The sequence below is a fragment of the Lytechinus variegatus genome, chromosome 13, assembly GCF_018143015.1.
Source record: "Lytechinus variegatus isolate NC3 chromosome 13, Lvar_3.0, whole genome shotgun sequence".
Taxonomy (NCBI): domain Eukaryota; kingdom Metazoa; phylum Echinodermata; class Echinoidea; order Temnopleuroida; family Toxopneustidae; genus Lytechinus; species Lytechinus variegatus.
In genome coordinates this window covers 32,693,492-32,721,077 of record NC_054752.1, presented here as the reverse complement: position 1 = coordinate 32,721,077, position 27,586 = coordinate 32,693,492, and the positions used below count along the sequence as shown (strand labels likewise).

Sequence of the window (27,586 nt, the reverse complement as noted above, 5' to 3'; positions counted from 1 at the left end):
TTAGAATCATTATCAAGCATATCGAGAACAATCCCAACCCACACTCTAAAACAAATCAGTCAAAAATGACTAGTTAAGAGGGTCAGCTGGGAGCAACTGTTATTCTAGTCATTTTTTACTATTTTCTAGTCATATTTTACTAGAACGGAGTTATTTCTGACTAGAATATATGTCAGAAATTCGAATATCAGTGATTGCCATATCAGTTGCACCCAGCTGACTACTGGTCTAGTCAATTTGACTGATTTGTTTTAAGAGTGCAGATTACTGTTTCATTTAGAAATCCTTTGTATGGAATACATGTTTTCCTCCTTCAGTGACCCTAATAAATAGCTTTCCTTTGTTTCTTTTCTTAAAAAAAGCAAGTGTTATTTCATACAATCCACTCTTTAATCTATTGTTATTCATTCAACATTGGTTATATATATTTATGTTTAAAATGTTCATTATGTTAAAGGTATAAACCTTAAAGTCTGCTCCTAACTTTTCCCTATTCCTCCTTTTGACATTACTTCTCCCTCTGTATAATTTTTTTTTGTATCCCCTTTCCAATATTATACATCGGTATTCTTTGTTTCTGTTGTTTCTTTTTTTATATACTGTTTTGCTTGTTTGTTTACTAAAATTTTACTCTGTACCAATTCAAGTAATTCAGCCTTTGGTTACTAATTGAATTTTTATCACAATAAATACCATTTATCTATAAACGAAATATTTTGCAATTTTTACGTCAGCTCAGACGATCAAACGATGTCCCGGTTTACCAATTTGTTAGTAAGATAGGAACTCAAATTGACCCCTTTGCAGGAAAAATATAAAGAGCAACGAGAGAGGGTGCTCGATATATTAAATAAAAACAAGAAATTAACATTTCACAAACAATCAATACCCAACTGCAAGAATGGAATGCTAGATAATGCTTGCCTATAAGTTATATCATATCTGTCTAAATCTTTAAAATGCGGTAGATCCATTAACATGTGAATATTATGGAATAAAGTTTGAGTAAAACATCCAATCAGCATCTGAGCCGTAGCCCGAGAACACGCCCACACGGGTGACGTCAAAAGGATTCGGATCCTGCCACTGGAGTAACAACGTTTCGGTTTGTCCGAGTAACATTACTTGGTAGTAACCGTCAGCAAAGGATATCTGAAACTCTGTGAATGCATTGTTTTGGCAGAGTGTAGCTGAGGTGCTAACTACTGGTGTACAAGCAGTACAATCTCGCCTAATGCCGACGGCAGAGTTTGACCAGCCACAGAGAACTGTAAAAAAAATAAAAGGTGTATGATCAAGTAATAAAGAGGGCGCTCTTCAGTTATAGAGCAGGGGCGAAGAGATGGAATGAGAGATCAAGAAGGAACAGATCGATATAACAATTTTAAAGGAGAATGAAAATGGTTACATATACAGTTATATTTTGTAGATGCACCATAATCATATTTAGCAAAACACCTCTTGAAAAGAGACTGTTTAACAGAAATATGTATGATATTAATCAATTTACAAACACTGATGATAAAAATTTAAAGAGTAATTAGTAAATTTGGTATAAATCGATGATAATTAACGTTTTTACAATACATTTATGATAATATTAACAATGATAATGATCAGAATAATAGTAAGGACAATAATAATAATAATAATAATGATGATGATGATGATAATAATATTATTACTACTAATACTAATAATACAATAAAGATAATGATAATAATAATAATAATGTTTTACCAACATACCACACCTCCATTTCAATACTTTCATTCTAGTAATCATTCATTTTGGCGTGTGCTTTTTGTGTCTCCTTTTGCAGTTTGTTGTCTTACCGATTTCGACGTACTTCCCATATAATGACGAACGATCGGCCAGCGCAACGTGCACGTCGTGAGCTGCCCTCACAAGAAACTTAAACAATCCGTTTTTTATCCGACTAACCGGGAACAACCAATGATAATTATGGTTGGAGCCGCTGTCTTCTGTGTGGAAACTACATACTGCAAGAGAGACATAAGCAAAGAAGAAAACAAGAAAATTTAACCGTCCATTTCACTAACTACAAAGTTAGCACTGGCGACCACCTCCCAAATGATACTTCATGTAGTGATATAAAAGGTATCACTTTTTTCGTTTCCTTTAAGGAAAGGAAAAAGAGATATAACAGTTTTACATGAGAGATCTGGGACGTGTAAATACTATAACCCATGTCATTCAATGGAAACAAGGATGGCACTAGTAACATTAGGGTCCCCCCCCCCCCCCCCACCTGTGGGAATTTGAATTTTAGTATGGAATAGAAAGAAAGAAAAAAGGCAAAAAGAAAAGAAAGGAAGAAAGAAAGGAAGGAAGGAAGGAAGGAAGGGTGGAAGCAAGGAAGGAATGTGACAAAATATTTCAATATTCACTTTGGGTGAAATGGATGATGGGAGATAATTTTTGGATGCACAATGGACATGTTGGATGGCGAACTATGGAAGGCTATTCAGGGGGAGAAAGTGATTTAGCTAATGGGTTGAATTTTGATGATCAAGAAGGGATCAGTTTCTATTCAAACAACCGAGATGCATCCTATTTTGATAATCAAATTATTCCGGACATCTGCGCACCACAATGAGAGCAAATATTGCAGTCATGGACAACCCCATCCCCATGGCAACAACACTCCCATTAACTCTTCACAGGTGTACATTAGCCCCAGATAGGTTCTATAATTAGGTTGATTGCTTCTTAAAGTGAGAGTGATATATGTAACATAAACATGCATTATGCAAATCGGATGCTATTTTGAAAGGAAATATCAATTATCGTAAAAGGACATACACTTATTATGCACATCAATTTCACAAGACATAATGAAAGCATTTCATTTCGGGGAAACGGGGATAGGAATACCAGTTGAAAAATGTACACAATTCAAAATGAAACATACTGGAAAATATTTCCCCACCAGAAATCAAGGATAGTTACTCAAATAATTGAAATCAATCAATCAACCTCCATCTCCATAAAATTATATATCTTGCATGGGAAGGAGAAAGTGGATGACACGATCATCAGCTTCAATTTCACTTCAGTGTCTAGTCCTACCCATTAAATCATCATTAAAAAGTTAAAAGCTTAATGAAATCAAACAATACTATTTCCTGAAATTGTAGCAGATTTAGTTTATTTCTTATAATCCAAACCCTGAATTATCCCACATTCTTTGAGACACTGAGATGATCACGATTCACTAATAATAGTTGCATGATGGAAGCCTTACTAATGCAACTTCATACCTAAAAGCACATGAACTATTAACAAAAATAAAAACACGTTCATATATTGCATATAACTTTGATTTAAAAAAAAATCATGCAACCAGTTACAGACATCCTAACACGAACAAAAAAAGGGATGGGGCTTTAAAAAACACGGTGAAAATGAAAGAGAATGGGAGAATGTAAAGATTCTGATAAAAGTTGATCTACATATATCTGGTTGTAAGAAAATTGAGCATGCGCAAAATCAATTTGTAATTGAATCTTTTTTTTTCTTCTCAGAAACATTTCTTGGAAACATTTGTATTAAGCTATTGATGATCCATCCCCTTGTTATTCTACCGTGTTTTCAAAATCTCTCTTCTATTGCACGTACAGCATCGATGATTGGTGGAAAGATACTTCTCTACATCCGGGCAAGGATCCCCGAAAGTTGATGTATTGACGGGCAAGGTGCAATTAGATGCTCCCTCGCATGACGTCATGACAATCGACGCGGAGTCTGATGAACAGTCCTCATCCAGGGTCCTGTTGAGTGAACAGACGTGTGCACCAGACTTTCTTCCGAAGTTTGCGCTTTTGATGTGGATACGATGGTCGGGCCCACAGTCTAGCTGCATTTGCTCGTGTTCGCATGTAGTCATCGGGTACAGTCCTGAAGGGGAAACGATATCAAGAAACACTTTTTTTTATCAAGACGTGAATAATACGGGTAGTTTGTCGTCGTATGTGTCCAAATCAAGCCTGGTGGATGTTTCATAAAGCTGTTTGTAAGTTAAGAGCGACTTTAAGAACGACTGGTGAACCTTTCTTACGCGTGTAACCATCGCCAATGAATATACCATTTACCACAATAAAGGATCACCAGTCGTTCTTAAAGTCGCTCTTAACTTACGAACAGCTTTATGAAACGACCCCCAGGTCGGTTTATTTCGTGTATACGTTTCATCTTTCAAGGTTTATTCCCGACACCACACAAGATATATATAAAGACAATCTTGTCATTCTTTTATTTTTCAAATCAGTGTAAATAGCACTGTTTAGTCACAGAATCATTTCTTACTGGAAAGAACACCAGTGTCCACATTATGTTCATATAATGTTTTACAGGCTAGCGTTCAAACTCACTCGACACTCCGTTTTGTTGACGATCAGCCATGCATTAAGTCTTTTGTTAACCATGCGATAGCTTCTGTGATGGGAAACCGGTGAAAACACGTTTATTTAATGAAATTATGGAAATACAAGTATTGTTTCGAGGGAACATGACTTTTTTTACTTCTTTACCATTTTTTGTGATTAATGTATCAAATAAAAGAGCAGATATTGAACTTTTTAGGTATGTGATTTTCTTTTTGAAATTCAGATACCCCCTGCCTGCCCAATGAGTTTTTTGTATCCTTTCTTCAAATTGTTTTGCTAACTCATGCCTGAATGAGGAATAATCTAAGTAAGTTCAGATGAAATAGGAGATTCTAAGCTTTACATTGGTAGGTCATTTTTCTATTGTATTTGTGATTAAGTTCTGATAAATCGTTGCTTAATCTCGGTTTCGTTTTTTTTCTGGGACGCAGTGTAGTGCGCCATTGAATATGTATCTAGATACTCGGCATTACATAAATGTTATATATTATTATCATTATCATTATTAATATTATTGTTATTATTACTAGTAGTAGTAGCAGTAGCAGTAGCAGCAGCAGCAGCAGCAGTAGTAGTAGTAGTAGTAGTAGTAGTAGTAGTTGTTGTTGTTGTTGTTGTAGTTGTAGAAGAAGAAGTAGTTGTTGTTGTTGTTATAATTATTATAAGTTAAAGAAATAGAAACATACTCATTGTGTCGCAGTTTTTGCCCTTGAAACCTACTTGACAAGAGCAAGTGTAGTGGTTGAGATTGTCCGTACACGATCCTCCATTCTGACAAGGGTTGCTAGCACATTCATTGATATCTAGGAGAAAGGTGAAATAGTGATTTTATAAGAGATAGAACTAATACCTATTCGAAATTTATTGATATCTAGGAGAAAGTGGAGAAAACTTGATGGAAGTTGAAATTTATTTTGATTTTGAATTTAAATTTGAAACAGATAGGAGACAGAGAAAGAGGGGGGAAAGAGATAGGAAAAATGAAGCAGAAAAGAGCTGGAAGACTAGAAAGGGGAGGGGTGAGGAAGGGAGATGTGAGTGCGTGAAAGAGGAGAGATAGGGCAAGAAAGACAAGCGGAAAGGGGGAGGGTAGGCGGAGGGAGAGGAGAGTGGGAGGGGAGGGGAGGGGAAAGAATATTGAAATGCTCAATTGAGATGGAGAGCGGTGGGAAAGAAGGAATAATAAGAAATGGGAGAACAATGATGTGAGAAAGAGGAAGAGAGTGCGGGAGAGAGGGAAAAGGGATAGAGAAAGTACAAGAGGAAGAAGAAGAGAGAAGGAGAATTTATGAAATTACCATAAGATACAAATCAATATTGATTGTTTTTAAGGCGGTGTTGCAAGAAAATATTTCCGATCAATTGCAATTATTCTGTTGCAATTTTACCACTGATAGATCAACGTTAGCTGTAGGAAATCAGATTAAACTTCTTGTTTCAAGGAGCAAATTAGCAATCAATCATTAATTTGCAATTAACTGCAAGACATATGATTAATTTAGGGACCAAAATTGACTTGCAAGTGATCTCAAGTTTCTTGCAAAGGTAGGTTTCATTCCAATTTGAATACAATCATCACAATCTTGATTTTATAGAATGATGACTACCAATTTCGCAATCTGGACCAGCATAACCAGGTGTACATTCGCACCGGTAAGACCCTTCTCCATCGATGCACTGTTTCCGGTCACCACATGGAGAACTCGCGCACTCATCAATATCTGGGAAAAAAATGGACATCGAGAAGACAAGAGATATTAATGTTACCAAGCTGATTGTGGACCTGTGGTTGAGACCCTAGAAAGTGGACCACGGGGAAAAGGGTTCGAATCTCTTGATCAATGCTGGTTAAACAATAAATTGGCTGGCTGTTAATCTGTATTTACCAACTGTGTTTACACTGACCCGAAAATGAGATATGAAGACTGTTTTCGGTGACTCATTATTCATTTATTTATTTATTTATTTACTTATTTATTCATTTACTTATTTATTTATTTACTTATTTATTTATTTATTTACTTATTTATTTATTCATTTATTGACGTTTTCTTTAAGATAAATGGTTGTCCAGTTCGAGCCAATTGGCCTGCTTTACAAGGGAGCCTTGTCAAATCTACATTCATATAAACCTGGCATTATATACAGAAATAAAAGCAGTGACTGAAAATAAATAATGACAGAGGTTTACATAGAGAAAAAAATATATATGTGAAATGAGTATGAAAAAACGGAAATGATATATCAACACAAAGACAAAGTATAATGGAAAAAAAATAATACGAGTAACAAAACAAAACAAATAGAACATTATAAAATAATGGTCATAAACGATGGTTACAGAAGAAGTTTGATCAATGGGTCTGGTATTGTCTGAGGAGTCTTTTGAAAATTTAGAGAGAAGGGGATGTTTGAATATGAAGTGGTAGGGAGTTGCAAAGTTTGGTTGCAATATAAGAGAAATAACTTTTGTTGTTTGTTTTAAGGGGATATATTTACTAGTAAACTAATTCGAGCAGGAGCTAGAACTGAAAATTTAGGATTTTCAGACCTAAGATTGTGACATTTTAAGCAAATTGTTGGTGGAGGTGGTGTGGTCGAGGGGTCTAAGGTGCCTGATTGAAAGTCAGGAGCTCGAATCCCGGCAAAGTACAGATTCCTTCCTTTGAGCGGGGAACTTTCATTAATATTTTACTACTATTAATTGTCATATGAATCAAAGATATGTGCTTCTTTAATTTAAATGTTAAAATAAACAAAAGAAATTTCCCAATCATTCTGTAAATTATAACAGGAAACCTGCAATTTTTTATTTTAACTTCACACAATGTAAGACTACATGTGCTTCTAAGACTCTGTTGCATGAATTTTTCTGTTGTTAAGGAGAAATTTTCTAACCGTGTAGCTTAATTTCATTATCCAGTCTGGTGAAAGATGGCCAATAAAGCAATGTTTACCGAGTAAATGGTGTGTATACAAGTCATCAAACAGGTCGATGAATTTTAATTGCCTCCACGAAGGATGGACTCCAAAATTGTCAGTTCAAAATTATCTTATATAAAGGAATTGATAAGGAAATTATGTATTTCTTTGTCTAAATATATTTGGAAGATGTATGGACTCGAATGTTACAACAGCTTAAAGTACTTTATGTTTGAATTTCGTAATTTCATTGTGATTATAGGCGTTATTGTCAATTGTTTGAAATGAACTAAAAAGTAGCCAAGTATTTTGTTAACTTCATCCAAAGAAATTTATGAATACGAATCCTAGGAATAAAGAATAGATATGGGAAGAAAGATCTCATCTAGGCAGTGCAATAGTATTTCATTTATGTGATCTCCGCTGCAGACTGAAGCACTGGGTTCGAACCATAGATGACTTAATTTCCGAATGAGTTATATTGATCACTTTTTTTCTTCACTCTATGCAGGACGTCCCCTTATTAAAGCTCCGTGAGAAGGGTTCATATCACTGTTTATTTAGAATTTCACTTCACTATATTTTACATTCAGTGAGTGCGAATGATATTCTTTTCTGTATAAGGACTCTCACATCATTAAATTCATGAGGGAAAGATAACAAATATCTCACCTGGATACACACAAGTCCACGTGTTTCCTTCATTGGCGACACCAGACAACCTCATCAAGGCTGGGGGAACGGTGGGCGAAGTCGGGACTATCTTGGGGACCAGCTGCACATTGGCATTCGTTGCTTCATCAAATACCACAGGACAGATAATCGATCCGCATCCCGTTGCCCCTAGCAACACCGAATCGACTAGAAGACGGGGTACGGAAGACGAACAGGACGTGGATGATAGAAACGAACAGTTCACATGCGTTAATTTCACATATTAAAAATATACACACTTAAAATGATGGGGACCATACTGTCCACCGTGTTGGGGCATGTTTGTTGGTAAAAAATAACGGGATTCCAATAAACCTGTTCATAAGCAGTAAAAGGTCATTTGAGATAAACCATGAAGTTGGTTTTTCAAATTCACTGATATAGGCATTTGTGATTTGATGATTATTCATGTATTCCTTTTAATATATTCTCTTCATCACATCCAAGCTGAAGAGTAACAAAGTCTTCTTAATAACTGGTATTTGACAGTAGCCCAAACTATAGTAAAAAAATTCCAGGACCAGACAAAAAACGAACAGATTTCAAAAAAGTTTACCCCTGATGTACCATTCTAGTCACCTGCTCTACACAATGCCTTTCATTCTTAGAATTTGAATGCTTTGCCGGGAAAACGTCTGCAACATCTCCATTTGAAAATGTTTGTGATAATCCATTTAAAACTCGCAAAGGTCATTTGAGAAAAGTTGATCATCAGCTAACAGTGAACTGGCTTATTGAGCAAATTTAATTACCCAAATGTTATCTTTTACCCAATTTGGGCAGATTTTAACAAAAATAGTTGTGTGGACAGTATGTTGCCCATGGTTGGTTAAAAGTTTGGCATTTTTCGCCTTTTTTAAGAGTGTATTCATAATAGTAATGTTGATGGTGATAGTTATTATTATTATTATTATGATGATGATGATGATAGCGATGATAACGTCGATAGAATGGAAACAAATTACCAAAGAACTCGTTAGTGATTATAATAATTGAGCGCTTGAAGAAATAAGCTGCTGTATACCATGTATACCTCAACAGCTGCTGCACTCAATCCAGGTGAGGTAAATGGGTACCTGGCAGGAATTTATTCCTTGAAACGCAGTGCTCGTAACAGCTGCACTGCTAAAGCCAGGGTAATTTTGCTGCATATATTGCAGAGTGCTTAGAGACTTCTGACAAAGTATTAAGCGCTATATAAGCCGTATAATTATTATTATACGTGGAAAACCTGCTTTTGATTGACACAAAATTTCTGACGAATGATTAAGAGAAACAAAGGTCACCGAAGGCGCATTTTTTTAGTAATGTAATTTTCACGGTGTGAATTCGGTGTCTGGTAATTACTTATCTCATTGTTGGTGTTGTTGTGTTTTTCTTTAATCATTACGCCTACTTTTCACATAGATTGTCCACGACCCATGCAGCTTTGTGCTCTATAAATATGGCGCAAGTACGTTTGTGCCTCATCAATGGCGTACCTAGGATTTTCCACGGGGTGTGGGCAAATTCGTCCGGCAAAAAAATTTGACAAGCAAAAAAAAAAAATAAATAAATATATAAAAGTTTTCAAGTTCAAAGGAGCGGGCCAGGGATCAGTTGTGACTCGTCAGGGGGGCAGGGATACGTCCCTTGCACGGGTTGTGACTCGTCAGGAGGGGAGGGGGGCAGTCTGCCCCCTCTGCCCCCCCCCCCCGTAGGTACGCTAATGTGCCTCATCATTTCACCAATCGATACGGTCAGTTCACCTCGGTAGAAAACTGCTCCTTGATGAAATATGGCGTGGTCGGCTTTCCACATTTAAGTTCAATTTGAATTTCTGATATTCTCTTTGGACCGTGATTAATGAAAAATTCAATTACATTTTATGGGAGAACAATGCATCCTAACTGCTAGAGGCCACACATAGACATATACCGTATACTGTTAGCTAAAAGCAGATGACTATCTGCCTTCATGGTCCATACAGGCCTAAACCCTTTTTCTTGGTTCAGTGACTGTATCATGATCTTCGCCCTCGCATTTTAAACTAGTTAATTATGTTCATTTCTATCAACGATATGGAATTGGTCTGAAGCATGTCGCAGCAGTTGTTCACTTGGATGATCTTAGGTTTAGATTAAACATGAACGACACAGAACTTGTAATTAATCATGATGAAAATTGGATTCACATGGTCTAGTTTTCGGGAAGGTTAAATCGCGCAGTTCTTCTGTCTGCTTAATTAAAGGCCTGGGGAACGTTTCATCAATATTTTCATCCCGACAAGTTGTCTGATCTGACATCTTTCCATGATTTTGATTGGCTGAGTGGCACTGTTCCTATGGAAAATGTCGGATAAAATGGGACTTGTCAGATAAAACGTCCGGCAAGTCCTTTCATGAAAGCCCCCCTGGTCACACCGCCCTAGTGTTGTTGTAGCGGTCGTGGAGCAGTAGGGAGAGAAGGTCGAATTTCGCCCACAAAATTGGGGAAAAATCGAAAACAAAAATCGCAAAAAAAACAATCGAAATCGAAAATGGTGAACGGTAGCGAGCGGTGATGATTTTTTTCTCTCCGCTCCGCGACCGCTCGAATAATTAACGCTCGGGCGGTGTGACCAGGCCTTAAAAAAATGGAGTGTTTTCAAATTCATCCCTTACATAGTTGAGAACATGGAAGCTCTTCGTCAAAGTACTTGCTGTACCTTTTATCCGACAGTGTAAAATATTTGCCAAATAAATCTATTTAAATTGAAGTCTTGATTCATCCGACAGTTACCATAGTAACGGTCTTTCTCAGCCAATAAAAATCAAGGAAAGTTGTCAGACAGCAATGAAGTGCTCCCCGGCTTATACATTCAAATGTATGGTTGAAAGAAATTTGACAATTTAAGAAAGGTTCTGCTGTGAAAATAATGATACCAATGATGTAGAAGGATAAAGAAATCCAGGTAGAAGTATTAGAGGTAGTATTTGTAGAAGTAGTAGCATTAGCGGCGGAAGCCCCCCCCCCCCCAAACATAGGGGACCACCACAAAAATTTTGACAACCAAAACAAAAATTATTAACCCAAACTTTAGGGGGGACGCAGGGAAAAAAATGTCAAGCAAAAAAAAGGTAATTAACTAAAAATTGAGGGAGGATCGTCCCCCCACCTCAATTTTAGGGGGGACATGTCCCCCCCCCCCCCGCTTCCGCCGCCTATGAGTAGTAGTAGTAGTAGTAGTTGTTGTAGTAGCAGTAGCAGCAGCAGTATTAGTAGTAGTAGTAGTAGTAGTAGTAGTAGTAGTAGTAGTAGTAGTAGTAGCAGTAGTAGTAGTAGTAGTAGTAGTAGTATAGTAGTAGTAGTAGTAGTAGTAGTAGTAGTAGTATAGTAGTAGTAGTAGTAGTAGTAGTAGTAGTAGTAGTAGTAGTAGTAGTAGTAGTAGTAGTAGTAGTAGTAGTAGTAGTATAGTAGTAGTAGTAGTAGTAGTAGTAGTAGTAGTAGTAGTAGTAGTAGTAGTAGTAGTAGTAGTAGTAGTAGTAGTAGTAGTTAAGAAGTTTACGATTCAAGATTCATATGCAGGCAGTCTACCATCATGACCATCCTTCGAACTTTTTTACAGACTTTTTAAACACATTCTACACATCTAATATTCTACGTTTTTTCCACACTGAACCTCTATTCAAGGACGAGTTTACGATTTGAGATTCAAATAGAGACATCCTTCGAACTTTCTTACAAGATTTTGTTGCACCCACTCCATCCCCCACCCCTACCCCCCCCCCCCGTACCACATTGATCCCATTCCTAACGTGGCGATCATGAAAAATGAATAATAATTTATAAACTTACTTGTAGAGAACAGCAAGGGCGACCCCAAAATTAGGACGAACAATCCGATGACGCCAGGCATGTTTTTAAATTCACGTCTATGTTAGTAGTCCGAGCATGAATTAATTCCACAAATGATTATTTCACTTCAGCTGCTGGTCAAATGTAGTGTTTATCTTCTTTTCATTAACTGATAAAATAGGACAGGTAACGGTGCTAAGCGTAAAGAACAGAGGTGCGAGCAATTGTGAATCGGTCAGAAATGTTGCTTGACGGAGCGAACACAAAAATGGCAATAAATTTATACTACATTTCGTTGAGAGCGAACCGCGCAAGTCAGCACCTACTCACAAACGATGGTTGCAATGATTATTGTCATATTTCAGTGGTGTTTGCCTTGTATGACAGGCATTTCCTGTCAGAAAACTCAATGGAAGCTTAAAAGTGCCACCGAGATGTTGAGATAATTATCTCGGGAAGTCGACATCTTGATAGCAAAAGATAAGATGACGAGATCCCGGATCTCATCATGTCGACATCTTTTAGAAGAGATGATGAGATGACAAGATCCCGGATCTCATCATGTCAACATCTTTTAGAAGAGATGATGAGATGACAAGATCCCAGATCTCATCATATCAACATCTTTTAGAAGAGATGATGAGATGACAAGATCCCTTATCTCATCATGTTGACATCTTTTAGAAGAGATGATGAGATGACAAGATCCCTTATCTCATCATGTTGACATCTTTTAGAAGAGATGATGAGATGACAAGATCCCGGATCTCATCATGTCAACATCTTGTAGAAGAGATGATCAGATGACAAGATCCCGGATCTCATCATGTCGACATCTTTTAGAAGAAATGGTCAGATGACAAGATCTTCGATCCATGATCATGTCATCTAATCATCTCTTCTTAAAGATGTAGACATGGCGAGTTACGAGATCATGACATCTGATCATCTCTTCCACTGGATGTAGACATGACGAGATCGAAGGTCTTGTCATCTGATCATCTCTTCTACAAGATGTCAACATGATGAGATAAGGGATCTTGTCATCTCATCATCTCTTCTAAAAGATGTCAACATGATGAGATAAGGGATCTTGTCATCTCATCATCTCTTCTAAAAGATGTTGACATGATGAGATCCGGGATCTTGTCATCTCAACATCTCTTCTAAAAGATGTTGACATGATGAGATCCGGGATCTTGTCATCTCATCATCTCTTCTAAAAGATGTTGACATGATGAGATCCGGGATCTTGTCATCTCATCATCTCTTCTAAAAGATGTTGACATGATGAGATTCGGGATCTTGTCATCTCATCATCTCTTCTTAAAGATGTCGACATGATGAGATCCGGGATCTCGTCATCTTATCTTTTGCTATCAAGATGTCGACTTCCCGAGATAATTATCTCGACATCTCGGTGGCACTTTTAAGCTTCCATAGAAAACTCAATAGAGATTTCGATCGAAATCAATTAATCTTGCATTCAATATATCGAAACTGGAATGCCCCATGTTTGTAGTCACATCATGCCAATCAGCGGACATAGAGGGGGTACTGTATCTTATGTAAGGTTTATATTTTATTCTAGATCATGATGATAATGTTTAATTATATCACCAAGACACTGGTTTTCTTTTTTAGATTAGTAGGCATGCAGCAAGAATTTTCAGTTCGCGCTTCGCGCTTGTGTTATTAATTCAGTCCAAATTAAAGCACGTTTGTTTGTCACACTAAAACTAAATTGTGTCATATTTCAGTCTCTAGGACACCCCTACTCCATGCACGCTAGTCATTTGCTCTTCGGGCAGCTGATAATAAAACTTGTGAATAATCTCGACAATGCTGGGGACCCCCAACCCCGGTAGACAAGAAAAAGGGAAATATCTCCCCCCCCCCTATTACAAACACCCCACCCCTGATAAGAATAGGATACTAGTAAATATCGAAGGTATGATGTAGGCAGAAATAAAGCTTTTAAACCGATCAAGAATGAGTGTGTGTTTTTTTTTCTTTTGGGGGTGAATTTCAAAATTTAAAATTTGAATCAATAGCGGACACGGATCTTCTCAAATTTTGCATTAAAAGTTTTGAAAATGTAATGGTGCACCACCAACCCCCACCCTCACCCCTGTCGAATGGCATTTCCACTGGTATATGCCCCCATCCTATATCAAAGTGTCATCGAATTGTGTCTGATTATAATTGTTTAAAAGTTGCTGGTTAAATGATCACATCAAAGTGGCCGATGTAGTTTTTCTCCTTAGTTTCGCATGTGGCTTACATTAATAAAAACATAGATTAATTGCAAACCTACAATCTAACAAACACTCGTAGATATTCCAGGTACTGGCGAAAAGTTCAAGCGGTGCATCAAACGAGAATAGCTTTTATCAAACGTTTATATACCTCGATTTTCTTTGAACTTGAATACAAGAGGACAGGTTTAATTGAGGCTTATAACGTCTTCATCTATTCAAGCACTGCAATATATCTGTTTAATCCGTGTCGTGCTTCTTTTCAAGTTCCTGGGAAAGTTCGCGGAGCAGTGAGGGGCGAGAATACGAGACTGTAGCTTCTTTTGTTTTGCGTAAAGCTATATTTAAATTAGGCATATACCAAGAAGAAAGGCTTCTGTGGGCAACGTCTTTGTTATGTCACATTCACATCAGTGAAAGCGACTCCAGACCGACCCATTGATATAACGTTATTTCTAATGACAATCTATCGGTCAGTTTGGGGTCGGTTTCACTGGTGTGACTATAGCACAGACGAAATATTCCCCTTATATGACTCAAGTGCAAAGACACCGAGACAGGGACACCAGAGGTCGATAACCTCGAAGTCTTCCCTTTGTAATTATACTCCCAACCACCACCCCCAAAAGGTTCAAATATATAAGACAGCCCGAGTATATATTACTACCTTGGTCAAATAAAGCTATGGATGAATGTCATTTGATATATACCTATGAATTTGATAAATATGACGATAAAATCTACGGCATTTTCCTAAAAAGGCTTGTCTTGGCTACTGTATGAGACCTTATGTTGATTTTGTACCCTCTCCTCTCGACAGAGGCGGCGGCACTGGGGAGCAGGGTGACTGTCTTTCATGTACTTGGAGTGGTAAAAGGGGGTAGAGAATATAGAGGAAAATGAGGAAATGAAACTGAAAGAAGAAGAGTAATAAAAGGGAAAAGTTTTGGTCGTGTAACCCTTTCAGCAGAAGGTTCCCAGAAGGTTCCATGACATCACCCCGGCGACAATTTCTCCACTATAAATTCAGCACATTAATGGAATGTCCAACTCCGGGGCCAACTTCAACCTTTCAACATAAAACCCTCTAGCATCCCAAACCCTACAATACGTCTTAGACGAAATTAATCTTGGAGTTATTGTCGCAGGAGCAAATGTCTTATCACCCAGTTGAGAACATATCATATGGTGTCACTTTTGGTTGGCCCGCCCAACCCCCCCCCCTCCCCCCAAAAAAAAAATTATATTCATGTATATACATGTATATAGTGTGAAAGAAATGGATGAAGAGAACAAAGGTAGGCGTATATACATATATATATGTTGTGTGTGTGTTTATATATATTTGCGACGCTCCTGGCACCCTTTCTTTTTCTATCCTTCTTCCAGTATACACCATTCATTCATACACATCCCCTCTATCATTATTTTCCCAGTTTCCCCTCATTTTATGTTTCTTCTCTCGATCTGTCTTTACTAATGTCATATCCCTTCCTTTTTATCTCTCTTCCTCTCCATCCATCTCCTTAATGTGAACTTTCGGACTGAAAGCTCGTTTGATGATAAAGATAACATTTGAAAGAGCATAGAGATGAAGAGAAGAGTCGAGTGTGTTGAAAGGGACAGGGGAGAGAGAGAGAGACGAGATGGAGAGGAGGGAGAAAGGGGTAGTGATTTCATGTGAGTTTTACATCATTATATGATTTCATTTTATAACCTCCAAACCAATTATTCATCCACTCAAAATCTGTCATCTCACCCCCCCCCCTCTCCCAGTCTGATCACCAAATCAATCTCTTTCACATCTTAATTTTCCATTCAATTATTCTGCTTCACTTTCAAGGTAGTCTCTCTCTCTCAGTATTCATCTGTGAATATACTACGGAAAGTTTTAGTGTCATCTAAAGTGAAATATAATCATGATAAGTCGACTCAATAGCATTATCATGTCGAGATATGAATTCAACATTGTTGTAAACGTTAACTCAATGACACTTTAAAACTTTCGAAGTTTACACTTCTTAATTACAATAAAAAAAAACATCAACGATAATAAGAGAGGGCACATAACAATTTCAAGTTAGGTATTAATGTTTAATTGCATTAATACAATAAAGATTTTTTAGAAATAATTACAAGACAATCATAACACGCAATAATATAAATCATTATAAATGAGAATTCTTTGGCACTGTACGCAAGCAGATGGGCAGTGATTAAACCACACATGAATGAAAATAACCCTTGCAATTATATGGAAGCTTAAAAGTGCCACCGAGATGTTGAGATAATTATCTCGGGAAGTCGACATCTTGATAGCAAAAGATAAGATGACGAGATCCTGGATCTCATCATGTCGACATCTTTTAGAAGAGATGATGAGATGACAAGATCCTGGATCTCATCATGTCAACATCTTTTAGAAGAGATGTTGAGATGACAAGATCCCGGATCTCATCATGTTGACATCTTTTAGAAGAGATGATGAGATGACAAGATCCTGGATCTCATCATGTTGACATCTTTTGGAAGAGATGATGAGATGACAAGATCCCGGATCTCATCATGTTGACATCTTGTAGAAGAGATGATGAGATGACAAGATCCTGGATCTCATCATGTTGACATCTTGTAGAAGAGATGATGAGATGACAAGATCCTGGATCTCATCATGTCAACATCTTAAGAAGAGATGTTGAGATGACAAGATCATCTCATCATCTCATCATCTTTTCTACAAGATGTCAACATGATGAGATCCGGGATCTTGTCATCTCAACATCTCTTCTAAAAGATGTTGACATGATGAGATCCGGAATCTTGTCATCTCATCATCTGTTCTAAAAGATGTTGACATGATGAGATCCAGGATCTTGTCATCTCATCATCTCTTCTAAAAGATGTCGACATGATGAGATCCAGGATCTCGTCATCTCAACATCTCTTCTAAAAGATGTTGACATGATGAGATCCAGGATCTCGTCATCTCAACATCTCTTCTAAAAGATGTTGACATGATGAGATCCAGGATCTCGTCATCTCAACATCTCTTCTAAAAGATGTCAACATGATGAGATCCAGGATCTCGTCATCTTATATTTTGCTATCAAGATGTCGACTTCCCGAGATAATTATCTCAACATCTCGGTGGCACTTTTAAGCTTCCATACAATTATCAAAAAGTTGCAAGTATATGTTCTGTTAGAGTTTATATAGTCTTTCTTTCAGTCTTTTCTTTCAAACAGTGATACTTTCCAGTTTCCTGTCCAGGATATGTGTCTTGTAATGCCTCTTTAGATTGCCAGACTGTGCGAAAGCTCTCTCACAACCTTCATGATGACAGCGGTAGGGACGTTCACCGGTATGAGTACGACGATGTTTGGTCAATGTCGAAAGATCCCCGAATCGTTGTTGACAATCCTGGCAGGAGTAGGGACGATCTCCAGTATGAGTGCGTAGATGAGTACGAAGAGACGTTCTCTGAGCGAACGACTTGGGACACGATGGACATTGGAAAGGACGAGCTCCTGTGTGGATTCGTTGATGAGCTGAACAGTTGGAAGCCTGAGCGAATCGCTTGGGACAGAACTTGCAGGAGAACGGTAGCTGCCTCTCAGAATGGATGTCCATTGGAGAACTGGAAGTGGGAACGGTCGGAAAACGTCGGGCGTTGTTGGATTGTTCGTGAACATACAAAGGAGAAGACACGGAGTTAGTCGGAGAAGATCGTGAACCTTCGGTATCAGAGTTCGAGTAAACCGAGCCAGTGAGTGATGACGGAGCTGGCCATGACCGATGGACAGATGCAAGATAAGATGACAACGGTGGAGAGTTCTTGGCCACTGGAGCCGTTGACGCGGACGAAGATGATGACGACGAAATTAGCCAGTTGACAACGGATGATCGACGGGACGACTTCGACGCTACCTCTTCACTTCGTTTAAGATCTTCCTGTACAGGTAGGCGAGTGTTGGACGTCTCCACTGCAGGGCAAAGAGGACAGTTGAGGACGCCACATTTGAAGATGGTGGATGGAGTAAAGTGATGGTGTCGAGCCCAGATGACGGATGCGATGGCCTTGTTGAAGTCAGGTTCCTGAGTTTCTATGGTGATCGGTGACAGGTCACACTTACTACCAAGTGATAGGAGAGAAGACGCGGCGTGTAAACGATCCATGTCGTAGTCGCTGCGACTAGATCTGAAAGACAAAAGAAAATGAATTTAAATAGTTATAATGCATATTTTTATACAAATCAAACGAATGTCTTAAAATTACATAAGATATTGCTCTTAACAAATTTTAGATTATGACAAAGGAGAGTGGAGGCTTTTGCAGGTTTTTGTAGCTAAATTGGGAAATTGATAAATAAATTATGTAGGCAAGATGAAGAATTTGGAAAAGACTGACAATATTCAAAAGACGTACATAAGAACCCTCAACGAGCAAAACTTTAGTTGGTTAAGCATGAAGTAAAGTATTGGAATATTTATGTGAGTAATATATACGAAAAAATAAATGAAAGCAAGAAATTAATTCTGTGCCAGTTAAAATAGAAAACGACTCTTAAAAGAAGTATATCTACTTACGTGCTGTCGAAAGGTATAGGAGACATATGGGTATTCCTCAGGGAACGAAAGTCGCAAAGATTTATTGAAAATTATCTTAGTCGTTCGAAGTCAATACGAGAAGTCACCAGACAAGTATGTACGTTGCTTCGAAGAAGACAAGTGCTAAGAATGACGGCTTTCTAATATTTCCTGGCAATATATGCCACATGAGACCTCAAAGCTAACATAGTATTATCACACTTCCTTCCAATAAAAGAACAGTGTATAACGCCCTGCTTCATAGAATTCGGCAAGTTGGTCAAACGTGAATGAAGCTGTTCGTTCCATCTATTCAGCGTGGGGTGCGACCGGATCCTAGCGCGCTGATTGGTCAATAGTTTATTGCGCCGGCGACATCAATGAACTTTGACCGAGCGTACGTCCGACGGACCAGCTGGGGCTATTGTTGGGCGTGTTTTCTGATGTCCCGCAGCGGACAATGGCTTCAAACGAAGCGCTACCTGCTAAATAACTGATCGTTTAGGGCTAGAACAATACTTTGCACATGGTAGGATGTACCCAGTAGAAACATATAATAGACCGACTATGAAAAGACCAAGGGACTATGAAAAGGAAATCTTTGACTTGGACCGTTGATTTACTGGGATATATAATGGATGTAATAAAGAAACCAGTGGCCCTTTTAGCTGTGAATAGATTCTTCATGGCCCATATCGTGGGAAACCTGAGACTTGACTTTGGTATAATCAAGTTGTCTGTCACGAGGTTTGAGATTTCAAGACTGTATTTAATTTCTGGGAAAAAGAAACTATATATTAAGGGAAAAGAGTCTAACATAAGTTTTCAATAATTACACAGATGCATCTTCACAATGGATCAGATACCATCTTCATTATATCCAGTGTATATTTATGACGATTATAGTATACGTGTATTCATCCATAATCATGGTATTTCAAATTTAACGAGTTCATAAAATGAGTGCAGTATGCTATAAATATCATAAAAAAGGAAATACTAGAATAACTACACAGATATAATTATGGTGTATGATATGCATTGATATTTACTTTGTATAGTATTCTTTATTGGTCATTTAGATGAAAAATCATACATAATCTATAAAAAATTGCATTATATTACATAACAAATTAAAATTTACATTTGGGCAGACAATATTAGTCTAAACATTACAGACTATAACATAATCATAATTGTTTATTCTTTGTTACTCAAGAGTTGAAATCAATTTTTGTCACAGAATAGTATTCAAAAATGCAATACCATACACATTAACTCTTGGGTGGGGCAAAATTGATTTAGTGTCATATCGCTGGTTTAGCCGTCGGATTTAATTAATGTCGGTAACATATTCGCCTTACATTTTGATCATGTAACTCCCACCTTAAACTTGCTTTTTCTTTGAATATCAATACATATCTATTTATTCACTATTGTGGTATGATTGCTTTCCTTTGCAATGCAATATGTCCAATTCAACCTGCTTTGAATTGGTACACTGTAAAAACTGTGGTGTTAAAACTGACACCAATTGGTGTTAATAGAGGACCACACCCTGAGGTGTTAAAATTACACCCTAAAGATTGAACATAACACCAAAGAGTGTAAATGTAACAACCAAAGGTGTTGTAATAACACCTATAGGTGTAAAACTAACACCACCAATTTAACACCGGTGTAAAATAACTGGTGTGGTCCTCTATGTACACCGGTTAACACCACAGTTTTTGCTGTGTATTGGTTTGACCTGGTTTGATTGTTACTTTTTCATAGTTTGACTTTGTTCGTCATTTGTACCCTGCATTCCAAATGGAAATTATTTTTACATTCAATTCCAATTCAATTTCGATTTCGTGCTTCAACGCCAAACACAGCATAGGCCCTATACATGTATTTCATGCATATTGTTTGCTCAGAATTCAACGCCAGCATGTGCAAATTTATGTGATGTTTTCTTTTCCAAATTAATATATACTGTATAACATCATTTTCATTGTCTGGGGTGACATGTCTTTGGCACTACCATGAATATACACGTTTCAGTGGCAACACATATTATACACTTCAGACAACATAACTAAGTTGTTCTAGATTGAACCACTTCCTGTGTTTATGCACTAAATGCTTCAGTTTGCTTCCCAAGCTTTCTTTTGTCCGTTCCTCTATAAAACAAAAGTACCGCCATTTTTATAACTGGCTTTACACGTATTATCAAGGTACCTCTCCAGCTTCTAAGAATGAAGGAAATGTGACGTCATATGGGTTTTATTTTTTATTTGCCTTCCATCCCATTTAATTATGAAATGTCCGGGTGTTTTTCCTTACAGGCAAATGATTTTTAGTAAATTTGATTTTCAAGTACCGAGTGCGCAGATAAAATACATGACTTCTGTATTTTGCGTTTGAAAAAATGGGCAACATACTGTCCACACAACAATTGATTAAAACTTTATCTAATTCTGCTTAGTTTTAAACCAAAAATGTGTGCTTTGGGTGAAAACTACTCGGAATTGGTTAAATTGACAGTATGTTGCCCAACACTTTAAGAGGGTAGTAGTGCGCCTCGAAATTTTTTTTTTTCAAAATTATAAATGTCTTGGAATTGATGATAATAATACCAATGATGGTGATTATAATAATGATAATAATGAAATAATACAAATTATAAATGTAATAACAATTGATTATTGATTAAACTGTACAGGGAATATTTCTTTTTGCTAATCAGCTAATCTCTACGTTTTCTTCTTTTCCCTATCATTATGATATTATATTTTTTATCATTGATTTGATTTCTGCTTGTCACATTTATTTTATCCAGGTTTTCAATTTCTTTAATTGGTATTCCCTTGTAAGGGGATACAAAGTCATCGTGAATATGGTGTCTATTTGATGATTTTATTTTTCGAATTTGAAGTGAAAATGAAATAAAGTGTCTTAGAAATAAAAACGACCAAGAGAAATTGCTAAATCTTTCTAAATGCATTCTGAAAGCGAAATAATACATAGAGGTAAATCCTAGAAAAGGAAACGTTGATAAAACAAAGCGAATACACATAAAACTGGGTTTATGACGATAATATATTTCAAAATCATGTGATAAACAAAACAGACAGGCGGCACAGGCTCCGTTGTAAAGTCAAACAAAATGCAGTGGTCATCCGACGGTTTCTCACTCTACAGAGAAGTTGATACTGTATATGTTTAAGTACTTGTAGATATACATGCCATTACTAGCACAAGCCCGAACTAATTTTCTGAAAGCTTGTTTTGGAAACAAGCGTGAATTTAATTAGGCTAAGCAACTATTTGTGACTTCACTAATGGCACTGAATAAAAGAGGGGAAAGGGGACGTGTGACCTTTAAAGATCGCGATCGTATTTCAGAAAAAAAAGTTGGTTTATTCAGAAACGAATGACGTCTGACAAGAAGAAAAAGTGTCAGGATGCTTTGTAAACCGAATATTATATATATATATTCCCCTAGAACCGTTATGAATGAAGAAAACATGCATAGTAAAATAGGTAGATGGATAGGTATATATCACCACATTGGCGCCCAGATGGAGGTTTGGAGTTTTTCACGATTAAGGGAAAAATGAGAAAAACGAATAAAAAGAAAATTAAGGAAAAATGTGAAATATGACATTAAGTTCCGAATGTTATGCCAAAATCCAACCACGAAATTTTGTGTTAAAAATGTCTAAATTTATGCTCACTCGGTTCGCCCCAAAGCTTTTTTAGAAATTTGCCCCAAACACCATGCAACATGCTGACTTACAGTGCCACTGTATTAACATGCTCTATCGCCTTACACCAATCAATATATTGAAAGAAATTAATGCATACACACGCTTAGAAAATCCCCCCCCCCCCATTCCTGCAGCAGAGTCTCGAGAACACCTGTAATCTTGCTGCACTGTGTAATATATACATTTGTGTAAAATTACAGAAAATTTGCATTTGGTGTATGGTTCGTGTGGTCCAGTGGTTAGAGCATTGGACTCATAATCGCAAGGTTGTGAGTTCGAATCCCAACTCTGCCATTGTCTCCACTTTGATAAAAAGGCCCAAGAGTGATATCTGTCGTCTATTACGTCAGCCACTATGACTGATTAACCTAGACGTAAAATGTTTCCAAGGTAATTGGTTATATACCAGCTTGGCGTTTACCAGCAAAAAATGCTGTCCTGCCGAGTTCCTGCGGGAGTTACCATAAACAGAAACAGAAACATTACAAATTTATTGTAATAAAACGTTTTCCCCCTTTTTTGGAACAGACCTGTAAACCTGCAGAAAATCTTTGCAGTTATAACAATTTACAGAACAATTCTGTTAATTCAAACTGTAAAATCTTTTGGTTTGTTTTCTAACAGTGCATGAACTAAATGATTATTAGATAAACTAATGAAATAAAATTAATGAGTAGTTTTTGAGGAAGAAACCACTAAATCTCGGACAACAAAGAATACAAAGTTGATGTGTTCGGAAATCATTTACTTTGGAATTAATGGAATACGGGGTATAATTTTGAATTGTCCCTTTTCATTTAACTAAAGTCCAACCATACCGAGGACGAATGTTGATGAGATTCATGGCCGCACCCATGTTGTTTTTTTATTGGGGCAAGAAAAAAATGCAAAAAAAAATGAAAGCAAATGAGCGTTGCGACCGTGCTGGTTTTATTTATTTCATTTTGTGTGCATTGATATATTAATATAAGAAGGACCTGGAACAAAATTTGGGTTCATTTTGTTCATAAGGACAGAGCATAAAGCAACAAAGAAGTATGGAAATTTCTGAAAGATAATTAAGAGCCCCCTGTCATATTGAGTTACTGTTCTCAATCATCACTCTCTTTTCAAAGTTGTAAGTGAAGCATATCTTTTAACCTGGAATAACATTGTCTTTGTTCAGTATGGATCTAGAGTAATTAGCACTCATCAAGATATTGCTTCGGTGGACGTTGGCTTCGTGCAGTTACTATGACAACGTTGGATCGCTCCGCAGGATCAATGTCACGTGACAGATAACATTTTCCATTTTGCAATTCATATCTACATGGTGTTATGGTAATTAAGGTGCAGATAAAGTAGAAAGTAATTTGATGTCTATACGAATCGAAGAGGGATCTACATGCAGTATTATCAAGTCTATCCAAACTGCGAATTATTTGGAATAAATAGAGTGATATCAAACAAGCTAAGCTAGAAAAGTCAGAAGCACATAACTTCGTTATATCATCTCAAAGTTTCGTGTTTTTTAGAAAACATCTATATTCATAAAGTCGATGGTATGCCAATGGATGAACCGAATATGTTTTGAACGTTCGCTATTTTTTGCATTTCATTTAAATAGTGAATATGAAATATATAAATTTGAATTCCTATAGCATGTATAATATAAATCAGGGCCGTATCCTGGGGAGCGTTTCATCAATATTTTCATCCGACAAGTTGTCAGATCTGACATCTTTCCATGATTTTGATTGGCTGAGAGGCACTGTTCCTATGGTAACTGTCGGATAAAATGAGACTTGTCGGATAAAACGTCCAACAAGTCCTTTCATGAAACGCCCCCAGGACTTTTCAGGGGGTGGCATTTTTTTACAGGAAAAATTTGACAAGCAAAAAAAGTCGTCATTGACGTGTGCATGACATATTCCTTAAAAAAAAAGTTTTTTGTGCCTTTCAAAAAAGCGGGGAGCCAGCAGTACACGGATGTAACTGGACCCGCAACTGTTCTGAACCTCAGTCTGATCTGCATATTTTTTCAATAATAATAATTATATAGTGGTTACTTATTGAGAGGACCGGTCCACCCGTTTTGGTGTTCACACGCATGAACAATAATTGAAATGAAATGGAATACAAATTTAATTTCTCCTTAACACATCACACTATTAAATTGTTAATGAGAGAGGAACATATCTGTTATCAGTTGCGACTTGAATGTTTTTGTTGATGAAATTTGTCGTAATTAGTTAGGCAGCAATTTTTTTTCTTTTTATAAACACATGAACTATGCTTTGTACCCAATTATTCTTACATAACATATAAAATGATATACATAAATATATATAATACATTACATACATATAATAGTCTAGAAATAATTTTCAATGGTATCCCTGATCGAAGGTCTAATATGATATTTTTTTTTTTTTGGGGGGGGGCGGGGTGCATGCACGTGCGTTGAGTAAAAAGTATGTTCTTTCGTGGATAAATTGTTTCACTATTCCAATCAGGTATAGGAAGGCGTCAGGATATTTCAAGGGGGGGGGCAGGACAAACGAATGAATATTTGGGGGTATTCTTAGTGTACAAAAACAGCCCCCTCTTTAATACATTCTCTTTTCCCCCTCCCCGTTTTTTTTTTCGTTTTATTGATTTGATACTATCACAGGGGGCTGCAGGGCTGTCCCATTGCGCCTCCACTTGATCACAACTTGTAGTACATCTTGCAAGTATTTGACATTATCTACCCCAGCAAGTATACATGATGCTTTCATAAGCCATTACGAGATAAACCTTTTTAGAGTACGGATTCCCTAATTAGAATCGGCGAACTTTATGGAGGGTCGAAAAACTTAAGGTTGCTGACCCTTTAGATTGAGTCATCGACGTTCTGAATCATCTATGGTCCAGCTATTCTGGTCGTAATGTTACGAAGGCTAGAGTGTGCAAGCCCATGCCCACAGAAGCTTTTTTTTCTTCTTGGTGATTTGAATATATTACATAGGTCATGTAGATTCGAATCAGTGATAGGTCAATACGCCATCACGTGACCATAGCTGCGAGGATCGCATTTGTTATATTCTAGGTTTTGACGTCACCTCAGGGAATATACTGCGTTGTATTTTCAATTGCGGCGTTATATTCACTAAGGTGACGTCACTCGCTGCATACAAGTTGCGTACCAAGGTAGTTTATATGATGTACGCGCTAATGTTAACGCGTCGATTGCATGAAGAACGCGCTTGATGTATTTTCCAAAAAAAAAATCTATTATGACGTAGATGGATCAAGAATTTCGGGTTTGAGCCAGATGATGAATGCAATTTCTGATGGCGAATCCACATATACTATATAATATAACAGATATTGCCTGGTCTATCGTTTTAATAAATAACATTTCAACTCCCCTCCGAAGCTATATTTTTCCCTCGGGATAATATTTTCCCTCAGCGCTGCGCGCTTCGGGCAAAATATAATCCCTTGGGAAAAATATAACTCCGTCGGGGAGAGGAAATGTTATATTCAAACTCTAGGTAGGCAATATCTGTATAATATCTACTACACAAACCAATAGAAGCTATGTAGTCTTACAATATCGCCCCTCAATGCTCCGCGAACTTTCCCACGAACTTGAAAAGAAGCGCAACATGGATTAAAAGAGATTAATGACATAGCTTGAATTGATAAGACTCAATTAAACTTGATCAGCATTATATTTCTGATTAGGAGTTGTTTTGGTATACAATACTACGAAAGGCTCGTCTTTAAGAGCTACATTAAACCATGGACTCCTTTGAAGTGACCGGTAACCTGATATTCGACATGTGATAATAAAATCAAACTGAAGCGGGTCGTGTTAGTTTATCAATTTAGGAGCCTATATTGGATTGGTACCACTGTCCAAGGAAGAAAAAAAAGAAGTAATAAAATTAATTATACATTCGCAAGAGACGCAACCAAATGTCTCATTCATTGGCGAAATTGTAATTTGACATAGCCAATCATACTAAGTGCGAGTTTGCTTGTCATAATTTGCCGCATGGCAATAAATAATTTCGTACTTATTCTGGTTGTATGACCATCAATTTTTTCTCCATTATAAAAATGGGGAATAGACAGATTACTCCCAATGGTGGTATTTTACGCTCACGTATATATTTTTGTTGTCCTAGTTATTTGATTTGATGTGATGCGACTTGATATGATTTGATTGGAATTTGTTTTCTCCATTTTTGTTTATCTTTTACAAATCGTGTGTCATAATCAGAACATAAATTAATTAAACTTTTTATACCTTGGCAAAGAATGTTTTTTTGGTTACACTTCGTAATTCCGAAGCTTCGTAATTCCGAAGGTTCGTAATTCCGAAACACGTAAATTGCCTATACCTCGATGTTCGTTAATCCGAAAACGAAAAAGGGATCGTTAATCCGAACATTTGTGGCGTTATTCCGACGGTTCGTTATTCCGAAGGTTCGATAATCCGAAAACGAAATAAGGTTCGTTGTTCCGAAGGTTCGTTAATCCGAAAACGAAATAAGGTTCGTTGTTCCGAAGGTTCGTTAATCCGAAAACGAAATAAGGTTCGTTGTTCCGAAGGTTCGTTAATCCGAAAACGAAATAAGGTTCGTTTTTCCGAAGGTTCGTTTATCCGAAAACGAAATAAGGTTCGTTTTTCCGAAGGTTCGTTAATCCGAAAACGAAATAAGGTTCGTTAATCCGAAAACGAAATAAGGTTCGTTGTTCCGAAGGTTCGTTAATCCGAAAACGAAATAAGGTTCGTTTTTCCGAAGGTTCGTTAATCCGAAAACGAAATAAGGTTCGTTTTTCCGAAGGTTCGTTATTCCGAAAACGAAATAAGGTTCGTTAATCCGAAAACAAAATAAGGTTCGTTTATCCGAAAAATGAAAACCGGGAAAGCAGAGGCAGAGGCAAGGGGGAGGGGGGCGGGGGACACTGTTGCCGTTCAATTGTTATGAGGATGGGAAGGCAAGGGCGGCCGAACGAATTTTCGTTTGGGGGGTAAAGCCAAAAAATGAAACTCATACGTCAAAATGGACACTTTGGTGATATTTTCCCCTTAAGATTATCATCTGCTTGAAGTCATTGTGTGTTTGATAGTGATTAAGTAGAGAAAAAC

General features: G+C 37.2%; 2 protein-coding genes across 2 annotated transcripts; both read right to left on the bottom strand.

Moving 5' to 3' along the window:
* Positions 1 to 578: 578 nt before the first annotated feature.
* LOC121426940 (neurogenic locus notch homolog protein 2-like) lies at positions 579 to 12,266 on the bottom strand. The gene is made up of 7 exons (XM_041623360.1): positions 11,862 to 12,266; positions 8,004 to 8,192; positions 6,017 to 6,130; positions 5,096 to 5,212; positions 3,643 to 3,921; positions 1,836 to 2,003; positions 579 to 1,268 (listed from the first exon to the last, which is right to left on the bottom strand). Exons 1-7 carry the CDS (start codon positions 11,920 to 11,922, stop codon positions 988 to 990), a joined length of 1,209 nt encoding a protein of 402 aa, XP_041479294.1. The 5' UTR covers positions 11,923 to 12,266; the 3' UTR covers positions 579 to 987.
* A 4,006-nt stretch (positions 12,267 to 16,272) lies between these two features.
* LOC121426287 (replication initiator 1-like) lies at positions 16,273 to 18,759 on the bottom strand. The gene is made up of 3 exons (XM_041622523.1): positions 18,707 to 18,759; positions 17,296 to 18,317; positions 16,273 to 16,373 (listed from the first exon to the last, which is right to left on the bottom strand). Exons 1-2 carry the CDS (start codon positions 18,730 to 18,732, stop codon positions 17,357 to 17,359), a joined length of 987 nt encoding a protein of 328 aa, XP_041478457.1. The 5' UTR covers positions 18,733 to 18,759; the 3' UTR covers positions 16,273 to 16,373; positions 17,296 to 17,356.
* Between the last annotated feature and the right edge of the window lie 8,827 nt (positions 18,760 to 27,586).